This window comes from Eleutherodactylus coqui, chromosome 6, assembly GCF_035609145.1.
Source record: "Eleutherodactylus coqui strain aEleCoq1 chromosome 6, aEleCoq1.hap1, whole genome shotgun sequence".
NCBI classification, from domain to species: domain Eukaryota; kingdom Metazoa; phylum Chordata; class Amphibia; order Anura; family Eleutherodactylidae; genus Eleutherodactylus; species Eleutherodactylus coqui.
In genome coordinates, this window is record NC_089842.1 from 12,710,852 (window position 1) to 12,738,224 (window position 27,373).

Consider the following 27,373-nt stretch of genomic DNA (forward strand, 5'->3'; position numbering starts at 1 on the left):
GCAGGCAGTGATTGTGCTTTGTTGAAGGTAGTGTGGTGCTTAGCTAAGGTATGCATTGCTAATGAGGGCTTTTCAGAAGTAAAAGTTGTTGGGAGGGGGGGGGGCCCACTCTTGCCGCTATTGTGGCTTAATAGTGGGACCTGTGAACTTGAGATGCAGCCCAACATGTAGCCCCTCGCCTGCCCTATCCGTTGCTGTGTCGTTCCCATCACTTTCTTGAATTGCCCAGATTTTCACACAAGGAAACCTTAGCGAGCATCGGCGATATACAAAAATGCTCGGGTCGCCCATTGACTTCAATGGGGTTCGTTACTCGAAACGAACCCTCGAGCATCGCGAAAAGTTCGTCCCGAATAACGAGCACCCGAGCATTTTGGTGCTCGCTTATCTCTATTCACCATTCCATAAACATAACATGATAAAAGGTTTATAGAGATTTTTTTATTACCTTTGCCCAATAAAAACATGGTTTTAAAGAAAAGCGATGGACTCTGCATCGCTGCATAAGACCCAGACCATTTTATGTCTCCGGCAGCGCTGGGAGGCTTGTCTTTTGTGGGAAGAGTTGTAGTTTTTGTTAGCATTGTCTTGGATTGCTTTTTATTCTGTTTGTTTGGGAGGCGAACAAAAGAAAAATAGCAATTCTGGCGCAGTTTTTGCACTTATTTGTACGGCGTTTGCCATGCAAGATAAATAAAATATTTTCATCCGGTCGTTGCAAATAGCGGTATTAACTATTATATGTGTTTTTTGTAATTTTGTTGTTGTAATTTAACCTTTTAAACGTGTTTTTATGGGGAAAAATGCGTATATTTATTACATCAGATTTTTTTCTTTCAATTGCACTTTTCTTTACACTATTTTTAGAGGATGTGAAGATGCAATCATTCGATCGCTGGGATAGTACACTGCATTACTTATGTAGTGCATTCTACTAAACCTATAACATCAGACTATTAGACATCGCAGGAGGCGGGGCCTAATGGGTTGAGTTACATGGAGGCCTTTGTCAGGCTGACGGCCGCTATGGGAACCCATTGGTACCATGCGATCACACTGCGGGTTGCCGATGGGTGACAGAAGGAGCCCCCTGTCATCTGATTACATGCTGCAGTTGTTATTGAAGGTGGCATGTAAGGAGTTAAACTGCCAGGATCTGAGGTCATTCCGCTCCTGGCAGTTAGAGCAGGAACCTGGCGGTCAGTGGTCAGTTAAGCCACCGCCTTAAAAAGATGTATGTGCAGGTTTAAAGCCCAATAGTGAGGTCAGTAAAAAAGCGTATTGCGGTCACGAAGAGGATAAAGTGCAGCCGTTACATTATAGGGTATTACAGGTTGCTCTTATGGATGTCATATTGCCGTGTGTCGGTCGCATGTGGTCATTATAGATACGTCAAGGACTAGAGAAGAACTGGGAATGTACAAAACCTCCAACTGTCCTGCCCCGAGGAGCTTACAATCTATAGAAGTTTACTGCTCAGTGTCATAGACTCCTTAGGCACCCACAGAACGATCCAGAGTGGAATGGGTTAATTGCAGCAGCCAGAGAGCTGGCAGCGCTCCACGACACGGTGACGTGCAGCACTGTTTACAGCCGTATAACGTGGGGGCCGCAGGGTGCAGATACCCCAGGACAGGGGCAGAGCCCTCCTGGAACGGACCCCAGGACAGCGGGCCCCGCCAGGTAAGCGCACAGCTGTTAGGAGCAGCAAGCAAGAGACGCAGAGTCGCTAACAGGTGTAATAAGGGGTTCTACCTGACTCCGCCAGCTGGGGGGGAGCTAAACTGCAGAGGCTCCTCAATCTACAGCTGCGCTAACGTCTGCGGGAGAATCAGGAGACGCAGCACGGAGCACAACTCCCATCAGGCTCAGGGACTGATGACGGACGGAGGTGGTGGTCCAGGAAGGTTGGATACAGGTAGCTGTTTGATGGGGTTCTCGTCCTGCAGAGCTTCAGTCGGCAGGGATGTTCGTGAATATTCTTCTTGTGGATGATGGGTGTCGGTGCAACGATGGGGGTGATTGTTAAACTGATCCATGATTGAGGGTCTCTTCTTGCCCCCTCCTCACATTGAGCTGAGTTGGAAAGACATCGTGTTATTTCGTGGCAGTAATGCTATCATGATCGGCCCCCGGGGGCCTTGTTACTCCCTTGATACATTGTAACATATAAGTATCATCTGGAGCTGCAGCTCAGGGACTCCAGGAATCATCCGGCTCCCCCCCCCCCCATATGTCACCGCCTGGAACTGCATGTGACCATGTGGCGGGGGACAAGATACATAGGTGGAACCAGAATAGGTAGCAGTTATATAGACTATACAGTGCAGTGAGGGCCCTCTGGGGGTCCCTAACTTTAGGGGCAGGTCTCTGGTTACAGTGCGATTGGTGAATAATTAAAAAGTAAAAACTTTAGTACGGCGTCGCCAGTAGAGCAAAATGTGATTGTGCTCAGTAAGAGAAACCAAGTAATCTTGTAGATATGAGACCCTTTACTGGCTAACAGAAATACATGATGTTACAGCGAGCTTTCAGACCTACTTAGGGTTCTTCCTCAGGCTTAAATGGAATAGATGCGAACAGGTATATATATATATATATATATATGCAAAAGCACAGACATGGTGTGATTAATTTACACTTAAAACAATACCAGAACAGAATGAGCAGAGAAATAAATACTTAATTAGTCCACAGTTTTGTGGCCTCTAAATTGGTGTTAGGGGGTCACCAGGCCAGAGTGTTATCTCTGCTATAGATTTCCCATATTCTCCAGTGATGCAAGAGGCCCCCTCCAATGTTAATTCTGGTCTTGACGGTGTCAAAGATGGTTATACACTTATACTCCCAAGTGTTTCTATAACGTTGAGATTTGAAGTTACCATTTAATATAGTAATTTTCATGTGTTCTATGTTGTGTCTGCGACTAGAACAATGCTCGGCCGCAGGTAATTCTGTCTTTACCCCTCTGTGTGGCGATGAGATCTTATCCTAGCTCTCAGTTTTTGTCCTGTTTCCCCAATATAAAGCCCCCCCAACAGGACATTTACTGCACAGGATCAGGTACAACATCAGACGTGGAACATGTGAATGTCCCCGGGATCAGGGGCGTAACTATAGAGGATGCAGGGGATGCGGTTGCACCCGGGCCCAGAAGCCTTAGGGGGCCCATAAGGCCTCTCTTCTCCATATAGGGAACCCAGTACTATGAATAAAGCATTATAGTTGGGGGCCCTTTTACAAGTTTTGCATCGGGGCCCGGGAGCTTCAAATTACGCCTCTGCCCGGGATCTTATAGTCCTGCTGTGTGTTGGGGATTTGTATCCTGTCCGCGGTCCGTACATGTCAGCAGGTGTTACAGCTCCTTCCATTACAGGGATGAGTTCCTTTTTGTGATTTGTACTTGTGGCCCCCGTGGAGCCGCACTTGAATTTGGTCCCTTTGAGGCTGTATTCTCAAGTGCGAGAAACTCGGACCGATGTCGCCGTTGCAAACACTGCGATCTTTCCTTTGATTACATTGCATTTTGTAAGAAAACCGCCTCACATCTCTGCACATGGGGTCTTTACACGTGTGAAAACTGCATGTTGTTTCAGTAGGTAAAATTAAAAAAATTGCATCTTCATACGATTGTGAAAGCGCTGCGGGGTTAGTTGCCGCTATACAAATTATTATTATTATTAATGACGACCAACACTCCTTTTTACTGAACTCGCTAAGGCTTGGCTGACTGCTGACAGCTAGGCTCCTGCTCTAACCACTAGGAGAGCAGTAACCTCAGATCCTGGAAGTTTAACTCCAGCATGTAATCAGATGACGGGTAGGGGGCTCCTTCTGTCTCCCATCAGCACCCTGCAATACAATCGCAAGGTACCAATGGGTTAACATTAGAGATGAGCGAGCATACTCGTCCGAGCTTGATGCTCGTTCGAGTATTAGGGTGCTCGAGATGCTCGTTACTCGAGACGAGCACCACGCGGTACTCGTCTCGATTAAACGAGCACTGACCATTGAATTCAATGGAGCCGGCAATACAGCCGACTCCATTGAAAGCAATGGGCTGCCGGCGATCGCGGGATGAATTGTCGGGAAGGGGTTAAATATATAAGCCCTTCCCTGCAATTCATCCAGAAATGTGTAAAAATAAAAAATATATACATACTCACCTGGTCCCGGCAGACGGAGTTCAGCGCGGCCGGCGGCAGTCCTCCTGAACTGCTCTGAACAGCTGTGAGTAGTATTCAGCAGCCGGGGATTTAAAATCCCCGCCTGCTGAATGAGATGCCTCTGATTGGTCACAGCCTGACCAATCAGAGGCAGCCCTCACTCACCCATTCATGAATTCATGAATGGGTGTGAGTGAGGGATGCCTCTGATTGGTCAGGCTGTGACCAATCAGAGGCATCTCATTCAGCAGGCGGGGATTTTAAATCCCCGGCTGCTGAATACTACTCACAGCTGTTCAGAGCAGTTCAGGAGAACTGCAGCCTGCCGGGCTGAACTCCGTCTGCCGGGACCAGGTGAGTATATATATATTTTTTATTTTTACACATTTCTGGATGAATTGCAGGGAAGGGCTTATATATTTAACCCCTTCCCGACAATTCATCCCGCGATCGCTGGCAGCCCATTGCTTTCAATGGAGTCGGCTGTATTGCCGGCTCCATTGAATTCAATGGGCTAACATCGTTCTGCCGGGACCAGGTGAGTATATATATATTTTTTATTTTTACACATTTCTAGATGAATTGCAGGGAAGGGCTTATATATTTAACCCCTTCCCGACAATTCATCCTGCCATCGCCGGCAGCCCATTGCTTTCAATGGAGTCGGCTGTATTGCCGGCTCCATTGAATTCAATGGGCTAACATCGTTCTGCCGGGACCAGGTGAGTATATATATATTTTTTATTTTTACACATTTCTAGATGAATTGCAGGGAAGGGCTTATATATTTAACCCCTTCCCGACAATTCATCCCGCCATCGCCGGCAGCCCATTGCTTTCAATGGAGTCGGCTGTATTGCCGGCTCCATGGAATTCAATGGGCTAACATCGTTCTTCTCTGCCACAGCTGTTACAGCTGTGGCAGAGGAGAACAGTCTTTACGCTGACAGTGGGGGGGGGGGAGGGGGGGGTCTCACTCTTGCCGCTATTGTGGCTTAATAGTGGGACCTGGGAACTTGAGATGCAGCCCAAAATGTAGCTCCTCGCCTGCCCTATTCGTTTCTGTGTCCTTTCCATCACTTTCTTGTGTTTTGCAGATTTTCACAAATGAAAACCTTAGCGGAGCATCGGCGATATACAAAAATGCTCGAGTCACCCATTGACTTCAATGGGGTTCGTTACTCGAAACGAACTCTCGAGCATCACTGAAAGTTCGACTCGAGTAACGAGCACCCGAGCATTTTGGTGCTCGCTCATCTCTAGTTACCATGCAGCCGGAAGCCTGGGCCTCCATGAATACCATGTAACTCAGTCTATTAGATCCCGCCTCCGGCAGAGTCTAATAGGCTGATGGCATAAGCATTGTAGAATGTACTACATAGGTAATGCGGTGTACTATCCTAGTGATCGAACAACTTAGTCCTCGGCCGCCCACAGAAGATTGCGTTATAAATCCCACTCCAGGAAGCAATGGCTGTGATTTGGTTCTTGAAGACTGCTCAGCCAATCAATGCAGCACTCGGTGAACCAATCACAGCCATAGCATTGTGGAGACCTCCCCCCAATAAAAGCTCTACAACACATTATATGGACCCCGGAGTGCAGCCATTGCAATATACAACAAGCCCTCATACGGCTGTCAATGGGTTGTGGCTCTTGGAATGCGGCAATAAAAATTGCTTGGTGTTTAAGGCTCATAATAGTATTGTCACTAAGGGGTTAATAATAATCTTAATGGCATAGATTTTGACACATATTTGATGAAAAATCATTAAAAACTGCCGTGGGAACATGGCCTTATTGTTTGAAAGGCTTAGACCCCCTGTCACATGCACATAGCCTGTTTCTGTGAAAATAAACCTACCCTGAAAATAAGCCCTACTCAGGATTTTTGGGGAGGCCTGAAATAGAACCCCAACCCTGAAAATAAGCCCTGGTTGCATTACATAGAAAAAAAAGCAAAATATTACCTAACAGGCTCGGTCCAGGTCCCTTATGCTGCTTTCTGAAGCTACAGCACACTTGATGCAGTCCTTGGCTGTCCACAGAAGATTGCTTCCTGGTTACGGGATTCATAAATCCCACCTCCAGGAAGTGATGGCTGTGATTGGTTCTTGAGCGCTGCTCAGCCAATTAATTCAGCGATTGATTAACCAATGCAATGGCTGTGATTGGTTCATCGAGCACTGCATTGATTGGCTGAGCAGCATTTGAGAACCAATCACAGCCATCGCATTGTGGAGGCGGGATTTAGGAATTGGCTAATCAATGTCATGACTCAGCCAATTTATAAATCCTTTCTCCACAATTTTATGGCTGTGATTGATTCACTGAGTGCTGCATTGATTGGTTCTCGAATGCTGCTCGGCCAATCACAACCATCGCTTCCTGGAGGCGGGATTTATGAAGCAATCTTCTGTGGGCGGCTGAGGTCTGCAGCCAGCTCGCTGAAGCTCCGGAGAAGAGCAGGAGGGCCTGGACCGAGCCTGCTAGGTAAGTTTAATAAGACGTCCTCTGTAAATAAGACCTAGTACCTCTTTTGGGTAAAAAAATAATATAAGACAGGGTCTTATTTTGGGGGAAAAGTGGTAGTATTAGTTTAGGGTACGTCAGACCCAGCAGATTTTCCACAGTGGAAGATCTGCACCGCAGGTCCATTGATGCTGTAGATAGATAGCAGCAAAGCTTACTGGCGAAGATGCTGAGGACTGGAGGGGAGGGGTCAGGAAGAAAGGAAGTGACCAGGGGTTAGGGGTGGAGTTAGCAGGGTTAGAGGAAGAAGAAGGAAGAGGAAGATCATTCTGGACCGGGAGAAGAAGAGTGAAGACGGACCCAGGACAGCTGAAGAATGGAGGAGCTAATGCGGATGATCAAGGACGTGGTGGCCAGCCAGGGCACAAGCTGGCTCGTGAAGATGGCTGAAGACCTTTCGGGGACGACAGCGGTGGAAGAAGGAGCGAGCACCAGCCAGCCGGTTTTGCCCAGCAGCGAGGAGCCACGTGGAAGACCAACCCGGAGAAGAAACCCGCCAGCGCGACTAAGTCCCAGCCCGGTGGCGAAGAGAGGCGGACGGAACAGCAGCCCAAGACCGGAGCGACTCGGAGGGAACAGCGCCGTGCGGTCTCAGCGCGGTAGGGAGGAGGCGGAACCAGCGGAACGCATGGGAGTCGGTGAGCCAGAGGTAGCGGAGAGGACAACACTTACCCGTGGAGGTACGGTAGCGTCCAGGTCGGGTAAGTCCAGCACGGGAGGAGGTATCCCCGCGGCTGACGGCAGTACAAGGAGCGAGGTCCCAAGGAGCGAGGTCCCGGAGCGATCGCCACGTGCAGCAGCAGGCGCGCGTAGGGTTCCGCGCACAGGATATAGATCCGGCCGCGGAGATGCAGCGACCGTTAGGAGGGAGATGCCAGAGAGTGCATCTCCCTCATCGTGCGCCGCGAGTAGCGGGGGGGAGAGTGGGGGGGGAGGGAGGGGAACCGAAAAGGGCCAGTCAAACAGAGGGCAGAATATTCGCCACCAGCACTTAGGGGGGGACAGGGGGGGGGCAGCGACCAGAATAGGGGAGGCGGACGAATTTCGCGCTACAGCGCGGAAGGGGCGATCATTTCATCGCTCAAAAACAGCGACAGTTCGCACCACAGCGTGGTATGGGGCGGGCGCCGGGAGCGGAAAATCAGCGCATTTTCGCTCACCAGCGCGCAGCAGACCGGCAGACAGCGAAGAAGAGGCGGCGAATTTTCGCGCCATAGCGCGGGGGGGCCGGGGGCCTCCACCTGTGTTTGCAGCCAGGCGCAGGGAGTTCAGGGTTTCTACCAGCAGCAGTGTAGAGAGGGACTCCCCGGAGCATTGCGCAGAGCACAATAGCTTAAGCCGCCCCCATCATAGCAGCGGTAGAATTATAGGGCAGGATAGGTGCAGGCAGGTAGAGGGGGCAAGGAGCAGGCGTACTGCTAGGGCGCACGAGGAGCGCAGCTGCTCATCATCTTCAGCAGAACGAGAGGAGACGAGGAGGAGCAGATTCATACGGGGTGATCAGGCAGAAGCGGTGACTTGGAGGGAAGGGCAGAGCAACCGAGAGGTGGAGATGCAGGTCATGAGGAATTTGTTTTCACGGTCACCGGCTTCTTCTGCAGATATCAGACAAGGAGAGCGGAGCAGACCGGGTAACAGGATGTCAGCCTGCGGGGCTACAATGTCAAGGAGCCCAAGGAGCCGGCGTGTCCCCCAAGAAAGTGGCACGGCACGATACGCACGGGAGTACCAACAAACATCACTGCCCGCCCCTAACGTTCCCTTGGCTATGCCGGAGGTCAACGAGGCGGGTGAGTCGTTTCAGTTAAATAAAGTTTGGGACAAGGTGTCCGGCACGAGCCGGAAGGATGAATTTATGGTGGCTCTCAGAGCCTTGGTGGATAAATATGTTATGGATAAAGGGCTTCTAGTGTAATATGATAAACCGGGGAGGGCGGCCTCGCCCGAGGTTGGTGGTCCAGCACAAGGACAAAGGTGCCTGCCCTCGGTGGCAGGGGTGAGCGAGGGTCTAAAATTAGCAGACTCGCTGTTTTGTGGAGTAGCCCCGTTGGATGCGGGGCTGGAGAACGAAGTGGTATCAAAAATTATAAATGGTAACTATGTGGATATTTGGTCGCTGTTATCAGTCGAACACGTGTCAGTTGACAGGGAACGGTTCACTGAACGTGGGAGCGAGAAAAAACCCAAAGTAGCCAAAACATTTGGGAATTGGCTACAGGCCTTTTTGATTTTGGCACATGTAGTGTGCAAGCAGCAGCCGCAGAAGGGCCCGGAATTGCTCGTGTACATCAACACGATCCACAGTGCATATAAGTTGCACGGGGGATCGGCTTGGTGGCGATATGACGAAGATTTTCGTCGCAGAATTTCGGGTTCACAGCAGATCAGTTGGGCGTCAAAGGCGACAGACGTTTGGATCCAGTTGATCCTGGCGCAGAAACCCGTAAAACATAGCTTTCAAGGATCGGCCGCAGGAGCCAGCGGACAGCAGGCTGCTGCGGCCCCAAAACCGTCCGGTTCTTGCTGGGCCTTCAACGAAGGCCACTGCCGTTTTTACGCATCGTGCAAATTTCGGCACGAATGCTCGGTCTGCGGAGGTTCGCACACGGCGTTGCGTTGTTTCCGACGCCAACGAGCGACGGGAGTTCCCGGCACAGGGGCGAACGCCGGTGAGCGTCCAGTACCTGGAGCCGTGGCTCGACCGGTACCCACGGAGACTGGAAGCAAACCTGCTTAGAGCGGGGTTTGCTGAAGGTTTCTTTATCCCGCATTCCCCAGTTTCGTCGGCGTCTTTTTGCCAGAATTTAAAGTCCGCTCGCGATAATAAGCATTTGGTGATGGAGAAGTTGCTGAAGGAGGTAGAATTGGGTCGAATGGCGGGCCCGTTCCGGGAACCGCCTTTCGTGAACTTGCGGGTTTCCCCTTTGGGACTGGTTCCGAAGAAGGAAGCTGGCAAGTTCAGACTTATCCATCACCTATCCTATCCGTCGGGTGAATCAGTCAACGACGGAATATCAAAAGAGCAAGCGGCGGTGTCTTATGCGTCTTTCGACTGCGCGGTTGCATTAGTTAGACAGGCAGGTAAAGGCGCTTGGTTGGCAAAGGCCGATATTGAATCGGCTTTCCGGCTCCTGCCGGTGCATCCGCAGTGTTTTCATCTGCTGGGATGCAGCATCGAGGACCAGTTTTTTGTTGACATGTGCCTACCGATGGGTTGCTCTATCTCCTGTTATTATTTTGAGGTTTTTAGTTCATTCTTGGAATGGATGTTAAGAGTGGAGACGGGCATCTCATCGGTATCACATTATTTGGATGATTTTCTTTTTGTTGGTCAGGCAAATTCGACGGCCTGCGAGTTTTTACTTTCGTCGTTTCGTAGTTTGATGAAAAAAGCCGGGGTCCCCTTGTCGGACGAGAAGACGGTTGGCCCCGCATCGAGGCTCGGTTTTTTAGGTATAGAAATCGACACGGAGGAAATGACTTTCCACTTGCCGGATGAAAAAGTGGCGCGTTTGCGCCAAGTTGTGGATTTGGTGGGCAGTTCTCGGAAGGTAACACTGCACCAACTTCAAGTATTGTTAGGGTTGTTGAATTTCGCGTGCAAGGTCATTCCGATGGGGCGAGCTTTTTCCCGGCGGTTGTCACTAGCAACGAAAGGGGTAAAGGAACCCCATCATTTTGTCAGGGTGACAAAAGGGATGAGGTCAGACCTGCACATATGGAGAGTTTTTCTGAGTTCATTTAACGGTCAAGTAATATGTCTGGAGGAGGAGAAACAGAATGAGGAGATCGGTTTGGTATCGGATGCAGCTGGTTCATATGGATTCGGAGTAATATTGGGTGATCAATGGTGTTGTGCTGCATGGCCGAAAAAATGGATTGAAAGAAAATGGATAAAAAACACAGCGTTATTGGAGATTTTCCCTTTGGTGGTGGCAATGGAAATATGGGGCCAGAGGTTGGCCAACGGTAATATTTGTTTTTGGTCAGATAATCAATCGGTGGTGCAAATAGTCAACAAGCAATCGTCATCCTCAACGTTGGTGCTGGCAGCATTACGCCATTTGATCTTACGGTGTTTACAGCACAATGTTAAGTTTAAAGCGAGACATGTACCAGGATATTTGAATGCTACTGCTGATGCTCTTTCTCGTTTTCAGATGTCACATTTCAGGGAGCTGCACCCGACGGCGGAGGTCGAGGGGGTATGTTGCCCTGCTTTCTTGTGGGAAGTGATAGAGGAGAGCTGTTAGCTCTCGTTAAAGCGTCAGTAACAAGTACCACATGGAACCGATATAACAAAGTATGGAAAGAATGGTTAGCAGCGGCGGGTGGAATTTTTCCAACAGAAGAAAGAGCAAGGGCGGTAACATTAGATGTCCTGTCCGCGATGCGTAAATGCGGGTCATCAGCGGATGCGGCGAAAAAACGACTATCGGCTATAGCATTTTTGTTGCGCTTACACGGGTCAAGAGACGTGACGAAGGACTTCGTTTTTGGGCAAATAATAAAAGGGTGGAAGAAGGACAGGGTGACCAAGGACGGCAGGCGCCCTATCACGTTCGAGTTATTAAACGCTATACTCAACGTGGTGGAGTCGGTCTGCATGGATGCTTCCGAAGCAGAGCTTTTTCGCGCGGCTTTTTCCATCGCCTTTTTTGCCGCGTTACGCATCGGGGAGTTAGTATCGTCGTGCAAATCAAAGCCCGGGGGGCTGTTTTTCTCAGACGTGGTAATTGACGAAGACTGTATTAAGATAGGTGTCAGAAGATCGAAGACAGACATATACGGGATGGGAGAATGGATTAGAGTGGGAAAATTGGGGACAAAGTGGTGCCCGGTGTTACTGGTAAAGGAGTTCGCCAAGAGACACTGTGGGACTGGTCCGTTTTTGTGCCATGCGTCGGGTTTTCCCCTAACTAAATACCAATTCACGGCGGTCATGCGGAATAGCATTAGAAGGCTAGGCCTTAACCCCTCGGAATTCGGATCACATTCGTTTAGGATCGGAGCGGCAACGTCCGCTTTTGCGTGTGGCATGGGTATCGAGGGGGTTAAGAAGGTGGGTCGTTGGAAATCAGATGCATATCGGTCATATGTTCGGCCAAATCTGAGAGTTCTATAAATATTGTTTATGGTGTTGCGATTTCTGCTTTGGTTTTGTTCTTTTATTTTATTCACAGTGTCGGATTGGACAGTATGGGTGGTGGGCCACTCCTATGTATACTGGGCGGAAAAGAGAGCCAGAAATAGGCCCATTGGAGTGAATTTAGGCCTTAATGTGCAAGTGCGTTGGCGTGGTATTAGAGGATTACAATGGCCCAGGCTGCTCCAGGAGGTTCTAAAAATCAGCAGCTGGAAGAATGACAGAGTGATATTAGTTATTCACGCTGGAGGAAATGATCTTGGGAAGATAAAGGTTGCTGAGTTGATAGCATTGATGAAAGCGGATATTTTTCGTTTCAAGGAATTTTTTAAGAGGGTCATAATCGTTTGGTCAGACATCGTGGCCAGAAGAATTTGGAGAGAGGCAAGAGATAATGAAGCCATCGAGAGAGTGAGGAAGACTGTCAATTTCAGGATATCAAAGCATGTGCGAGCTTTAGGTGGGATAGCAATACGTCATTGGGAGCTGGAGAGAAGAGAGCGCGGGATGATGCGAGGTGACGGAGTGCACCTTAGCGACATAGGGCTAGATACCTTTTTATCTAGGTTGCAGGATGGGGTAGAGTCGGCTCTTTTGCTGGCATGTGGGGGGCGGAGTGCAGCATAGTAATATGCTGCATCCTTCGTGGCGGAATTTGAGGACTTCCATGCCAGCAAGAAATGGAAGGGCTTTTTCAGGCCGAGAGGGGCCTTCTTACGCCTCAGTTTTTTACGACGTTAGAATCGGACATTTTATTTTTGGCATGGAAGGAGAAAAATAGAGGATTCGTTTAAAAGGTTTTATACAGTTAAATAAAGGCTGTGGCCTACCCACAATATGCCAGCATATAGTCGTATGGTGTCTTTGTTTAATGGGGAACGGGGGTTAATGGGTAAGTCCCTCCAGTCTAGATAGCAGCAAAGCTTACTGGCGAAGATGCTGAGGACTGGAGGGGAGGGGTCAGGAAGAAAGGAAGTGACCAGGGGTTAGGGGTGGAGTTAGCAGGGTTAGAGGAAGAAGAAGGAAGAGGAAGATCATTCTGGACCGGGAGAAGAAGAGTGAAGACGCCCGCCCACCCGCCCTCTGAGCTGAGGGGGGGGGATGAAGAGAATTATTAGAGGGATTGGGGGGATGCATGTTACAGGAAGTTGTCACAGCCGGTAGGCGGAATTTGAGGACTTCCATGCCAGCAAGAAATGGAAGGGCTTTTTCAGGCCGAGAGGGGCCTTCTTACGCCTCAGTTTTTTACGACGTTAGAATCGGACATTTTATTTTTGGCATGGAAGGAGAAAAATAGAGGATTCGTTTAAAAGGTTTTATACAGTTAAATAAAGGCTGTGGCCTACCCACAATATGCCAGCATATAGTTGTATGGTGTCTTTGTTTAATGGGGAACGGGGGTTAATGGGTAAGTCCCTCCAGTCTATTTTTTCTGCATCATATATGACATTTCTTGAACCCGCACTCTTCTTAGCTGAAAAGGAAAGCCGCTTCTAAATCTTCAGACTCTGCTCCCGTCCATGTGTATGAATCTTGTGAATGGGCTGCAGTACCAGACACAGCCATGGACAGGAGGGGCGCTATACCTGGGAAAGCAACCCTTTAGTTCCACTGGAAGCTGTGCGGTCGGTTTAGTTCTTAATGATCCCAGTCTGCAGTCCCCAGAGCAATGCATTGTATTCAGAAATCTCCCAGCATTCAGCGGGCCTCATGATGTCACTGCCGCTCTCCCATCCGCCACGTTGCCACCTGCCAAGATTTTGCACTTTGATCTCTTCCATAATAACAGAATATCTCCTGTCGATAACTGCTTGATAAGACATTGTGCAGTCGATGAACGAGGGATACCGCTGCCCTGAAAACACGTGTGGAGGGGCTCATTCACACGGGCGTATATCCACTCCATATCATGCGTGCATTATATACGCACTTAATACGGACTGCTGAATCCCCATTATTTGCATTGATTATAAACATCACCATCAATGTCATCACAAATGTTGTCTTATATTGCATATATAGCGCCTGCAGATTTCATAGCAGGAACCATGGCTGACCTTAGCTACGAGTGACCTTTGTGGTTGTACAGGGATCTGGCCACCAGGTTGTAGGGGGAACATTAGGTGGGTACAGGCTGGGGGCAATACTCCAACTTAGGTCCTCCTAGCCAGATGATCATCCTCCTATGTGCAGCAGCATCTTGTGAAGCTACATGAATCATCCTCCTCCTGGCTCTGTGTCCTCCCCTCTGATGTTCTAAAGTGCCAGCTCATTGGCGCTCCCAGCACAATCACTTTTTCTATGGTGTATTTATGTTATGAGCTAGGTTCTGGTGCTGTATCTATGTACTGAGCTTGGTTCCGGGGCTGTATTTGTGGATTGAGTTTGATTCTGGTGTTGTATTTATGTTATGAGCTTAGTTCTATTGCTGTATTAATCTTATAAGTTTGGTTCTGGTGCTTTACTTGGGTACTGATGTTAGTTTGTGCTGTATTTATGTACTGAGCTTGGTTCTGGTACAGTATTTATTCTTCTAGCAGAATACAGGCAGACTGCCTATCAGTACAATATATATATATAGTTTTTCCTTATGCTTGGGTCGACAAAAGCGATTTTGCACAGGGCATCATCTAACCTAAAGCATTTGCAGGAACCCACAGCGCCCCCTACATGCATCCTCCTGCATCCTCATGATCAGGAAATTCTCCATATCTAATTCTTCTGCTTAGCTTCTCCTGCAGACAGAACCCACCCTGCTTTGCTTAATGTGACATTGAATCTGCTGCCCGTGAATGCAATCTATTGTCCCCTGTTATCAGTCATTCCAGGCTGGAGAAAGGCTGACTGTTGGGGAGGTAAATACAGTCTGTTGTGCCATAAAGCCCTCTGCTGTCCTCAGTGTAGACCTACATGGTCACCCAACTTTCTTAGAGTCGTGGGTAATGATACTTTACTCACTTGCTGTTCAGCAGTCTAGGAAAGCTGGGTACAATGTTTGGGGGTCATAGAACTAAGATCCAGCTGCGTAAATTACCTAAATGCTGAAGAGCAGAGTTGCACCAAGTCTTTATGTCACCTGAAGCGAAGTATGAAATGGGCCTCCTTCCTGGGGAGCCCCCCAACCCCCCCTTCAATTTTACAGGCATTGAAAGCGCCAATATACAAGATACCCAACACATATTTGAACCATTGAGACTTGTGTAAAGTGACAGAGTAATAGTGGCCCTAATAGTAAGTGTCCCCAGTAGTAATGGTGACCCCCATAGTGGCTCCAGTAGTAATGGTGACCCCCATAGTGGCCCCAGTAGTAATGGGTGTCCTCGTAGTGGACTTCCAGGCGGGCAGCAACCCAACAAGCATTTAAGTCTCACGGTCTGCAGCTCTGGTCAGGTGGCGTTGCTGTAGTCAGTCTGTGACCCCTGACCTGTCACCCTGGTGTCTCAGTTGCAGGAATGCAGATGCCAGGGGAAGAGGTCAGGGGTCAAAGACGGACTAGAGCAGTGGCGACTGCTCGACCTGAGCTACCGACCAAGTGAGTGGAATGCCTGCAGCTGACAATCATGTTTTACCGCCCATTAATATGGACGGTAAAAAATACCGTCCGTGTCGAAACCCTAGCACCGCCCCTCTGGGCTCCTGCAGAAGAGGACAGTATTTATGGTGAAAGTAGATTTGCTCCTCAGGGGCGGGTCTTTGCACAGTGATACAAGTCACATGACTACAGACAGTGCTCATGGAGGGTCATGTAACAGTGCTGGAAGGATGAGGGGGGTATTATTATGGGGTACCTACTGTTTTATGACGTTTATAAATCTACAGCATTTCCAGTATTAATCAATGTCCTCCTTTCCTGCAGTGACTGACGAGCGGCCGCGGAGCACAAAGACACAGCGCTGACACATGGCGGAGCCCCAGCAGCTGACGATGAATTCATCCGAGGACTTCCGCCGTAGTGAGTGACCATATTACATGTGTGTGTTGTTGACAGCTGGGTGACCTGCCCCATGTGAGCTGTGCAGGCTGCAACGTGCTGATAACTGCCCATTGGCATGATGCAATGTGACATGACATTTTAATTACATGTGCCGCCATCTTTAATATCACCGTAAGCGTCTCCATATGTGGGGGATCTCGGAGTCACTGTTGGTGAATGAATCCATAACCTATATCTGCTCCTGTGATATCCGGTGACGCATTGTGTGATCTGTTCCCTAGATGAGAACGGCTGGCAGAACTCGGTCATCATCATTCCGGCGCTGCTCTCAGGCTGCACCCTCATCATAGTCGCCATTATCTTATGGAAGTCAATTCGCAGGAAGAGAGACAAAAGAAAAGGATCGAAAGACAAAACAGGAAATCAGTGTAATAATAACATCATATACTCTGTCCTGTGTGCTCTAGAGGGAATATGTACTGCAGAGGGCATAGGTGCCGTCCAGCATGCTCTAGAGCGGAGAGATGCCATCCTGAAGGGAGAAGATCTCTGTCCCCCATGCTTTAGAAGGGAAAGGTACTATCCGGCACGCTCTAGAAGCGAGAGATACTGTCCAACATGCTCTAGTAGGGAGAGGTATTGTCCGTCACGCTCTAGAAGCGAGAGATACTGTCCAGCACGCTCTAGAAGCGAGAAATACTGTCCGGCACGCTCTAGAAGCGAGAAATACTGCCAGTCACGCTCTAGAAGGGAGAGGTACTGTCCGTCGCGCTCTACAAGGAAGAGGTACTGTCCGTCGTGCTCTAGAAGGGAGAGATACTGTCCGGCACGCTCTAGAAGCGAGAGATACTGTCCGGCACGCTCTAGAAGTGAGAGATACTGTCAGTCGCGCTCTAGAAGGGAGAGGTACTGTCTGGCATGCTCTAGAAGGGAGAGGTACTGTCTGGCATGCTCTAGAAGGGAGAGGTACTGTCTGGAATGCTCTAGAAGGCAGAGGTACTGTCCAGCACGCTCTAAAAGGGAGAGGTACTGTCCGGCATGTTCTAGAAAGGAGAGGTACTGTCCTGCACGCTTTAGATGGGAGAGGTACTGTCCGGCACACTCTAGTAAGCATAGGTGGTCTCCAGCATGCTCTAGAACGCAGAGATGCCATCTTTTGTGCTCTAGAGGGCATTGGTGCTGTCTGGTGCACTCTAGAGTGCTGTAAGTAATTTTTCTCTTCTTTCCTCCTTCCTAGATTTGGATGGGGAATGGGCAGTAAATGCTGCTGGGGTTTATGAGAATTCACTAGACACCCCGGATCCCATCCTGGAGAAGAGGCAGCTGCCCGGTGACTGGACGGTGGAGCAGCAGCTGTTTGTGTGTAATGGTCACTTTGGGTCCATTAGTTGGGCAGTCCTGTGCCGCTCGGGGAAGACAGAAGACAGACAACAGGTTGTACTCAAGGAGCTGTCTGGTAAGAGGAGTGCGTCTGCGGAGTGACCCACAATAATGAGGGCAGCCCAGACTGACATGTACCCTCCGCCTTGTGTGTCCTCCGCAGAGCATTGCAGCCCCGGAGAGGTGCAGGATTTCATGGACCTGATGAAGTTTTATGTGGAAGTCTGTAATCACGACAGTCTGGTAAAGATGCTATGGTGTCAGAGGAAACCGCCGAGACTCATCATGAAGGCCATGTCCTACGGAAACCTGCTCACCTTCCTCAGGAATTCGCATGAGGTATTGTAGTCTGGAGATTATATCAGTACTGGAGCGTTATAAGAAAAGCACCTGATAACAGCCACATATATGAACGCATGACAATAAGAGGACATGTCAAAAAATCACTGCCAGCAGCCATACTGATACAAAATACGAGGACGGGTGTAGAACCACAACCCTCAGCATGCAGACAACCAAGGTGCTATATGGAGGAGCGTTGTACAGGTGCAGAATACAGCTGAACAACCACGCATACCCACCAGATATTAATGGAGAGGCTGCTTGGTGTTATACATACTACTCTTATGTTACTTCCTCAAAGATGAGGCATACAAAAGGTGCCAGACCAACTGATACGTGTGGTGCACGATGCCCGCCTTACAACCTATTACTAACGCCAAGTACAATTCAGCCCGGCGGGTTGCCCTGTGCCTCAAAAATGAAGCACACTGGTACTGTTTCTGTGATTTATATATGATAGTAGTGTAGGGACCTGCAAGAGGACGAAGACCCTTGACTGAGTTTGCAGGCGTCCGTATTTTGGCCAAAATGTTGACTTATACCTCATATTTATGAGTATTTTTGCTTTAAGTAGTCTGGCTTTAAATATTGGGTCCGTCAGGGTGGCAGTGCCAGTGTGGTTCACTTTTTAAGTGCAGGGCAGCCAACCGGGCAGAATTATATATGGCGTCATTAATAGGTTGTAAACCACACATATCAGTTGTTCTGGCACCCTTTTCTATGCGCAAGTCAAAGTGCCAATGACCATTTGTCTGTCAGTGTGTGAGTGCTTCTCATGCTCCGCCCCCGATCACATGACTGTGACATCATCACAGGTCCTAAAGCATAAAACATGCAGAGCCTGACAGCAGCCGTGTGCTCACAGGTCCTGTGATGATGTCACCGACATGTGATCAGTCACTTGTGTGGAAGGAGGGCCGGGGTCACATGACAATGACATCATCACAGATCCTAAACCAGTACAGGCCAACAAAGAATGTATGTAGTACAGCTGTGTATGTAGCTGACATGTGCATCTAGCAGAGCTCTGTGTGTCTGTGACATGCACATGTAATATAGCAGAGCTGTGTGTCTGAGACATGTGTATGTAATATAGCAGAGCTGTGTGTGTGATGCACATGTAGCAGAGCTGTGTGTGTGTGAGATGCGTGCATGTAGTAGAACTGTGTGTTTTGTGTGTGACATGCGCATATAGCAGAGCTGTGTGTGTGATGCGTGCATGTAGCAGAGCTGTGTGTTTTGTGTGTGACATGTATGTAGCAAAGCTGTGTGCGTGACTCACGCATGTAGCATAGCTGTGTTTGCCTGTGATATATGCATGTAGCAGAGTTGTGTGTGATGTACATGTAGCAGAGCTGTGTGTGTTTGTGACATGCGCAAGTAGAAGACCTGTGTGTGTGATGTACATGTAGCAGAGCTGTGTGTGTCTGTGACATGTGCATGTAGCAGAGCTGTGTGTTTTGTGTGTCACATGCATATAGCACAGCTGTGTGGCGCATTCACCACCAGAAACGCTGGTGCTATAATTTCTAAATAATTACTAGTTTAATACTAAGCAGCCATTCCCCTAACTATGTGGTGGGTATGGATGGTTGTTCATCAGTATTTTGCACCTGTATAATGCTCCTCCATATTGGAGTTTGGCTGTCTGCTTGCTGAGGGTTGTGGTTCTACACCTGCCCTCGTGTTTTCTATCAGTAAGTATGACTGCTGACAGTCACATATATGATACTCAGGCGATTATATCAGTACTGGAGCGTTATAAGAGGGGCAGCTGATATCAGTCACATATTGTATATGAGGTCGGTGATGATGATAATCCTTTTATAGCATTTTAAGATATTCCGCAGCACGTTGTAAATCAGAGGGAATGAGAGCAGACAGAATAGAGGCATTGGTGCAGCACTGACTGGCACAGGTGGAATAATCAATGCAGTGACTGGCACAGAATAAAGGCATTGGTGCAGCACTGACTGGCACAGGTGGAATAATCAATGCAGTGACTGGCACAGAATAAAGGCATTGGTGCAGCAGTGACTGGCACAGGGTCGGACATCGTGATAGATTGGAGAGGGGAGAGTTTAGTGAAGAGTAGATTGATCAGTGGGGTGTAAAGGTACTTTTACAAGGGCCAAAAGTTGCCCTTTCAGGTGACTGTCCGCCCGTGTACATACGGCCAGGGACAGGCCACAGAAGTCGCTCAGTAGCTGCCTGGTCGTTCTGTTTCAGCTCGCTGAAAAGGAACGACTGCTGAGTGGCTTCTCGCTCCGTGTAACCAGGAGTCGCCGGATCTCTGAGTGATTGCCTGTTAGCAGTGAATAAACGATCCCCGTCACGTTTCGCCTCCATTCACTGCACAGCTATCGCTGGTACGGCTGTCAGACACTTACGTGTATGTACCCAACAGTCGTATCGTGTAAAGGTGCCTTTACGGTTGTCAGAATGGGACGGATCAGGGCAACTATAAGAGTTGTTGCAGTTTCAACAGAAAGAAAAGGGCGGATTCTGGAGACATCTGAGCTGCGGGTGACGGGAGCGAGCAAGAGATTGAAGATAGGGAGCGAGGGATTCTGCATTTTCTGTCATTTCTAAGCCTGAAATGGCTGACAACAGGGAGCAATAGATTGTATTTACCTGTCTACAGTCATCCTCGGTGCAGGCTGGAGATCTCTTCCGCCCGCCTCCATCCACAGTAAACAGGCAGTGGTTCATAGATGAATGACTACCTGTTCACGCAGACCGATCGTCATTTGATTGTTTATGCCTTCCGAACGTCGAACACTAAGAGAACTACCGTATATACTCGAGTATATACGGTAATTATCCTTCGTTATTCTGTCGCTGCCGGTGTTCTCACTATGATTATCGCTCAGTTTTGCACGATCCAGAAAGAATCTGAGCAATAATCATTTCTTGTAAAAGGGGGCTTAGACGGGCCGCCTCTGTCCAGGGGCTGTGGCTGATGTAGCTCTGCTTTATGTAGACTGCAGGTACAGAGCATGGACAGAGGGGGGCGCTGCCTAAATCAATGTAGTAATAAGAGTTGCTCCCTAAGGCCGGCTGCACACGACCGGATTTGAATTGCGGAATCTGCGATCGCCCGTGTGCAGGTGGCATAAGAAGGGGTAATAATCTGCAGAGGGAGGGTTACTGACTCCTGCCTGCCCCCTGCAGGATCGAAGCATTAGCCGCTGTCTGTTATCTGCTGTTGGCTCCGTGTGGGAGCAGTGATCAGGATGATGAGATTTTAAAAATTGCTATGTGTTCCATTGCCTGGTATAACGGGGTCTGCCTGTCTCCCCCAGTAATGTGTGGTTATCCTGTATTTAGGGCATACAGCCTGCTGCAGAAACCGCCTCCAGGATCACTGAGAGGGACGTCTACTCAATGGCTTCACAAGTGGCCGACGGGTTGGTAGGTGACACATTACAGCGGACTACTAATCCCAGGACATCGTGATAGGAGGGTGTAAATGATGGACCCTGGGGCAGACAGAGCCCAAGATTCTGAGATGGACGTCTCAAGAAGGGAACAGTGGGGGTCTGGTGGCGGAGCTGAGGAGGTGGTCTGAAGGACGGGTCAAGAGAGTCTGCATGGGGGGGACATAGAGATCTGGAGGAGAGAACAGAGGGGCGCTTGGGGTCTGGAGGAACAAACAAGGGAGATTTGGAGGAGGGAATGATGGGTTCTGAAAGAGGAGACAGAGATTGCAGGGAATATACAGGTATGGGGGAGGGGACAGAAAGGGGGGATAGGGGGGATCTGGAGGTGCAGATGAGGGAGGTCTGGAAGAGAGTCCAGAGAAGGGGACATAGAGGTCTGTAAAGGGGGCTGGATGAGGGTGGCGCATAGGAGTTTGGAGGAAGGGACAGAGAGGGGGCATAGAGGTCTGGAGGAGGGAGTGGGGGGGGGATCTGGAGGAGGGGCAGAGATATGTAGGGCCTGAATGGTGGGTATAGGGGTCTAGAGAAGAGAATCAGGGGGTCTACTGGAGGGGATGAGGAGGGTCTGGAGAGGAGGATGCATAGGGGTCTGGAGGTGGGGATGAAGGGGGTCTGGAGAAGGAGCCAAGAGAGTCTCAAGGAGGGGAGGGTATAGGGGTCTGCAGGAAGCAACGAGGGTGTCTGCAGGAAGGGGTACATGGAGTTTGAATCTAGTAGGGGTTTATTCCCCTCACCACATTGGACAGGCCACTGGGCTTTCTGTTGCCTCCATATTCGTATAGGGTTGGGGGTCCATGCAGCTTATGTGACACATAGTAGACATCTCTAACACATGGACCCTCTTCGTCCCACAGGAATATCTATCGTTGACTCATGGTCTGATCCACGGCTACGTGGCTGCGTGTAACGTCGTCCTCCACGAGGATCTGAGCGTCCAGCTCTGCGGTCTGGGTCTGGCTGCCATACAGTACAGGACCAGATCCATCCCTGCACAGAGAGCTGCCCAGGTGCCCATGAAGTGGCTGTCACCGGAACGACTGACCAGAGCAGACATCACCGAGAAGAGTGACGTGTAAGTGACCGCTAGTAATGGGCGGAGTCAGCGGCGATGATGTCACCGGCTCACAGTATTGCATTTTCTCATAGGTGGTCATTTGGGATCTTGCTGTACGAGATGATAACACTAGGTAAGTGGCCAGCAGACAAGACACCTGCTCATTTCTTATATAAGTATGTGACCCCTGTGTTATTCTGCACCGACCTGAGCGCTGGACATAGGAACACTCCACCTGCAGGCTGCCTTCCATCTTATGTGCAGTTCAGATTAATGTAACCTATTGATCGCTGTTATCAGCCAGTTCAGGATGGGGGGAGGCAGATTGTAGGGCATGTGAATACAAGCTATTGCTCCCTGCTATCAGCCAGCTAACTGTAGTGTTCTTTTATGGAATTAGTGATAGGAAGGGTAGCCGCTCCTCTTTACAATGCTCCAGCACTGATCTAATCTCCTGTCAGGGTTACTGTCTCTTTAAGATCTGCAGAATCAGCAGGAGAGGCCATAAAACACGGCAGTGACCCCTGATCCTGCCGTGTTGGAGTCAGGGACAAGGTCTGCGCTCCTCGTAGTATTGGTTCACACTAGTGTTTCATTTCCATTTTGCTTTTCTGTTCGGGTTACAACAAAACTGAAAGAAAGTGTTACTATATCTAAGCCAATAGGAATGGATTGTAGCAGGAGGGTTCCGTTTCGATGCATTTCTGTATTTTGTGTCTCCATTCCATGGATCCAATGTGCGGCCTGCGGAAACGGAATGCAGAGAGATCTTACTGCATCGTGTCAATGGGAGGCGGATGGAACTGGAGAGCAATCTGGTTTTCGATTCCAGTTCTGTTTGTTTTCTGTGTGGCGGTGGCTCAGTGGTTAGCTCTGTTGTCTTGCAGTGCCGGGCCCCTGGTTCAAATCTCATCAAGGGCAACATCCACTTTGAAAAACTCCATACAGCCATCACGCTTGGTCAGGTTTGAACATACGGCAGCAGTGCTAACAACCGAGCCACCATGTTTGGTCTTTCATCTCTAAAGGAGGAGAAGAGCAAGAGGAATAAACATGAAGAGAACATAAAACCTCAATTCAGCCATCACCCTTAGGCCTCCTCCACACGGTGCTTTCCTATGGGTTCCTTCACATTTGTGATGTGACATTGCTGGTCCAAAACCTCATTGGTTGTGCGGTATGCCCGCAACTCGTGAGGTTTTGTAGCTCATTTTTCCCTATGGAGCCTTCCTCTCCGATGATTTTCGTGCGGTGCGATGCAACTTTGACAGTAGGAAATCCTACTATCAAAGCCCTAAACTAAGCCTTAGCTGCAGCTTCCTCCCGGTCCCCGACACTGGTCTTCTTCTTTTTTTCTGTCCGGGAATTGAAAAATCCCCGCCTCCTGGAAGCACAGTCTCTGTTTGGCTGACGCTTAGCCAAACAGAGCCAGCACTCGATAAATGGCTGTGATTGGTTCATCGAGTGCTGGCTCTGATTGGCTTTGCGTCAGCCAATCAGAGGCAGCGCTTCCAGCAGGCAAGGATTTTTCAATCCCCGGCCAGAAGAGATGAAGAAGAACTGTGCCGGACACCAGGAAGAAGCTACAATAGAGTCGGACAGCGCTTCTAGGTGATGTATACTTAAAAAAAAAAATTCCCTGCGGCTAGGGCTTATTTTGGGGTAGGGCTTGTATTTCAAGTCCCCCCTTGAAAATCCTTGCAAGTGGTGCTACTTTGTAGCGCTACAAAATCGCGGTATTGCCCCGAGAAAAAGAAGCGATAATGCACGAACCAGCAATACGATGTTGCTGCGATTTTTCTCAAAGCTCTGCCGTGTCGCCCGTGTGAAGGAGGCCTTAGTCAGCTTGGAACCTGCAGCTCCCGCATGGCAAGGCAACAATGCTAATAAGTGGGCCACTACATTCTGGATGTCCTTGATTGTCCCATTGAAACAATGGGTGATGCATTCTAAGGAACGCGGAAAGATAGGACATGCGATGCAGTGCGGAAAAACATCGCTCATTTATATGACTCGATTCAAAAGAAAGGGGTTCATGCTCGTGCGAGGTTAGTATGTCTCGTAACGCACAACACGCACGCGTTTCTTGCCCATGTGAAACCAGACTTATTTCTTCTCTTTGTGTTTCCTGTTCTCCTCATCCTCATGAGAACATACAAAGCCCATGCAGATGTGTAAGACACTGTGCTTTTTCTTTCTCTTCCTTCTCCCACTTTCTCCTCCTTCGTCCTCCTCAAAAGAAGAAGGAGGTTAATTGGGAGGCGGAGAAGAACGAGAAGAAGATGATCTTCTTGTTTTGCTCCTCTGCAAGAGAAAAGAAGCAAGAACAAGCGCGGAGGCTTAGTCTTTAGCGCTGTTTTAATTCTGCCCAAGGGTCATGTCTGTGGGGAGGTTGATGTTATCCTTGATGAGGTTTGAAGGCAGGACCCCAACACTGCAAGGCAACAGCGCTAACCACTGAGCCACCACCATGCAGAAATACCTTCTCATGTCTAGCAGAGACAAGAAAACAGATTGGTTTTAACCCTTTCCTATCCACTGTCTGACGTCTAAAGACATTCTGATTGAAGGCTGTACAGCTCCGATGTCGGAAGACGTCCGGCAGGGTATTCTTACTGTATATTACTGGCCGCTCTGTTTTTGGGGGCCTCTCCAGCATGTCCCATACTACAGTACTGGCTCTAGCCAGCAGATGGCGCCATTGTATAATGGCAGAAAGAGAAAACCCCTAAGGAAACCCTGAATCCAAAATTGGATCGCAAAGGGTTAAATGCTAAAACCAGATGTAAGCGGACAGCTTAAGGATGCTTTCCATTTCTCTTTCTGATTGCCATATTTAGCAAAATTACAGTAGATCCTTCAAAAAACACTAGTGTGAGCGAGCCCTAAGCGATGCCCGATCCCGAGCCGTGGAGTCAAATATGACTGCCCAACTACTCCAACGCCACCCAGTGATCTCCTTGCCTCTGTACAGTCCTGTGTACCCCAACATTGCTATCCTCTAGCAGCCGGTAACCTCTGACACCCTCCCTGGACCTGCAGAACACACCTAATCTGTAAGGTGAGATTTACCTTCATTTGTCATCCCGGCAGGTTCTCCCCCATACCCAGATCTGGAACCATCTCAGATGCCTTCAAAACGGCAGAAGAATTACAGAATGGAGCGGCCGGCGCTGTGCGGACCCCTGCTGTAAGTGCTGTAGAGTGGTAGGTGGGGTGGACCCCCGGGCAGTAAATCGTGGGGCCCTCACCTCCCACTGTAATCAGAACTCCAGGTCTGAGGGAGCCGCTGGAAGTGATTGTCAGCTCTGTGGTCTCCAGGTGACAGTTTCATAAATTCAGGGTTGGTTGCATTTAGTATGGGGTCTCTTGTGAGTGACCTCTTCTCTGGAGGTGCTGTTCAGTAGTGAATAGAGATGAGCGAACGTGCTCGGCCACGCCCCTTTTTCGCCCGAATACCACGATTTCCGAGTACTTCCGTACTTGGGCGAAAAAATTCGGGGGGCGCCGTGGCGGCACGGGGGGTAGCAGTGGGGAGTGGGGGGGGGAGAGGGAGAGAGAGAGGGCTCCCCCCTGTTCCCCGCTGCTACCCCCGCACCGCCACGCCTCTCCCCGCCCCCCGGCGCCCGCCGAATCTTTTCACCCGAGTACTGAAGTACTCGAAAATGGCGGTACTCGGGTGCGTAAGTACTCGAAACGAGTACGTTCGCTCATCTCTAGTAGTGAACTATAACCCTCATTGTACCACTCAGATGATCCATAGGTTGTAGTTCTGAGTCCCCACTAGGTGGCAGCAGAGTACTGTGGAAATGATATAGAATGAGATGATGGTGGTTGTGGTAGAAGCTAAGACGTCTCCACTATCCTCAACCTTTTTACACCAGGCTGGACATCAATAGGACCCATAACCTACGGGGCCATTATCCTATCGGTCTACAGAGGAAACTGGAGAACAGGGAAAACCTCCAGACTCCAGCAGATGTGGCCCCTGCTTGAGGGGCCCCAGAGTACTTTTCCAAGCTGCACCATGACGTTCTTACATCTGCCACCGTTCTGAACTGAAGGTGTTAAAGGGGTTTTCTGGGACTTCTATCCTCAGGATTGGTCATCAATAGTTAATCAGCAGGGGGGTGCGCCACTCATGGTTCCCAAGAATCAGCTGATTGTAGGACCGCCATTAGTGCAGACAGCACTGGAAGCAGATAGCACTGTCAGCTTTGCAGTGGCCTAGGCTGGTGCTGCAGGCGGAGCTCCCATTGAAATGAATGCAATACCAACCTGGGCTACTGCAATATGGACAGCGCTATCTGCCTCCAGCACTGTCAGAAGTGACAGTTAGCCCGAGAAACAGCTGATTGGAGGGGATCCCGAGCGCTGGACCCCGCCAGTCAGCTACTGATGACCTATCCACAGAAAAAAAAGCAAAACAGGTGTACTGCGCAGAACCGCGCGTGCGAGTACACGGTCATGCCAAGTACATATGTGGCAGTACGCAGCATCACGGCCGGCTCCACAGCTGTAAAAGCACAGTGGGACCCCCGCAGCGTGTTACGCTTACAGCCGTGTGAGCCCAGCCTAAATGTGAACCTTCATTCTTCACTTGCAGAGGATGTAGGGCTCGCGGCATTGGGGGGGTTTGTCACTGTTAGCAGAGCGGTCTTGCATCTGTGTGGGCATCTTACTTTTTCTTAAGAAGTCCTGAGACCCCCCCAGGCTCCAGGACCCCAAGATAAAGGGCATTCGTATAGTATGTATGAGACGTGAGCAGCAGGCGCAGGCCGCACTCATGGGGGTCACCTGCAGGAGATTCCCCACCCATTATACTGGAGGAGGTTTTGAGATGCAGGTGTGTAGGGGAGCACAGGCCTGTACATTATGGGGTAACTCGCAGGTGGGTTTCATGGATTTGTATGTTATGGGGGGTGTATGAGATGTGTATTGCAGTGTTTTCATTGCCCTTTATGTTTCACTACTGACCACATCTTACGATCTTGCAGGTTCGAGATAATGACCAACTGCTGGCAGTGGGAGGCGCCGCTGAGACCTTGTTTTACAGATGTGATGAAGCAGCTGCAGAAGGCCAGTGCCCAGGCCGATGGGCAAACCCCTCTGACAGCCGCGGACACTCTCAGCTGGAAGGAGTACCTGCATGTGGCCGGGATTGCTTCATGACGTCTTCAGCAAAGTGACGGTCTGAGAAGAAGACCCGGAGCCTTACTGCTGCGCATCCTAAGCGCTAAGGACACGGGCGCCATTTATCTGTGCCCACTGCCGGCACTCTCCTATGTAGAATGTATATACTGGATGTACAGGATTAACCCTCTGCTTGTAAGAAGTCTATTTATGATGTCAAATAAAGACGCTGATAATTGCAGA

At 49.5% G+C, this 27,373-nt stretch overlaps 1 protein-coding gene across 7 annotated transcripts; it reads left to right on the forward strand.

The window, feature by feature from the left end:
- The first annotated feature begins 1,614 nt into the window (after positions 1–1,614).
- On the forward strand, positions 1,615–27,371 carry LOC136631834 (tyrosine-protein kinase STYK1-like). 7 transcript variants are annotated; one of them, XM_066606243.1, is made up of 11 exons: positions 7,740–8,488; positions 10,859–10,903; positions 15,701–15,796; positions 16,060–16,206; positions 17,016–17,234; positions 17,322–17,497; positions 20,831–20,914; positions 21,798–22,015; positions 22,090–22,130; positions 25,091–25,187; positions 26,995–27,371. In XM_066606243.1, exons 3-11 carry the CDS (start codon positions 15,745–15,747, stop codon positions 27,167–27,169), a joined length of 1,209 nt encoding a protein of 402 aa, XP_066462340.1. In that variant the 5' UTR covers positions 7,740–8,488; positions 10,859–10,903; positions 15,701–15,744; the 3' UTR covers positions 27,170–27,371. The 7 variants fall into 7 exon arrangements, with proteins under 7 accessions (XP_066462342.1, XP_066462343.1, XP_066462337.1 ...); XM_066606245.1 differs by lacking the exons at positions 7,740–8,488; positions 10,859–10,903 and adding an exon at positions 1,615–1,683; XM_066606244.1 differs by lacking the exon at positions 10,859–10,903.
- Positions 27,372–27,373: the final 2 nt, after the last annotated feature.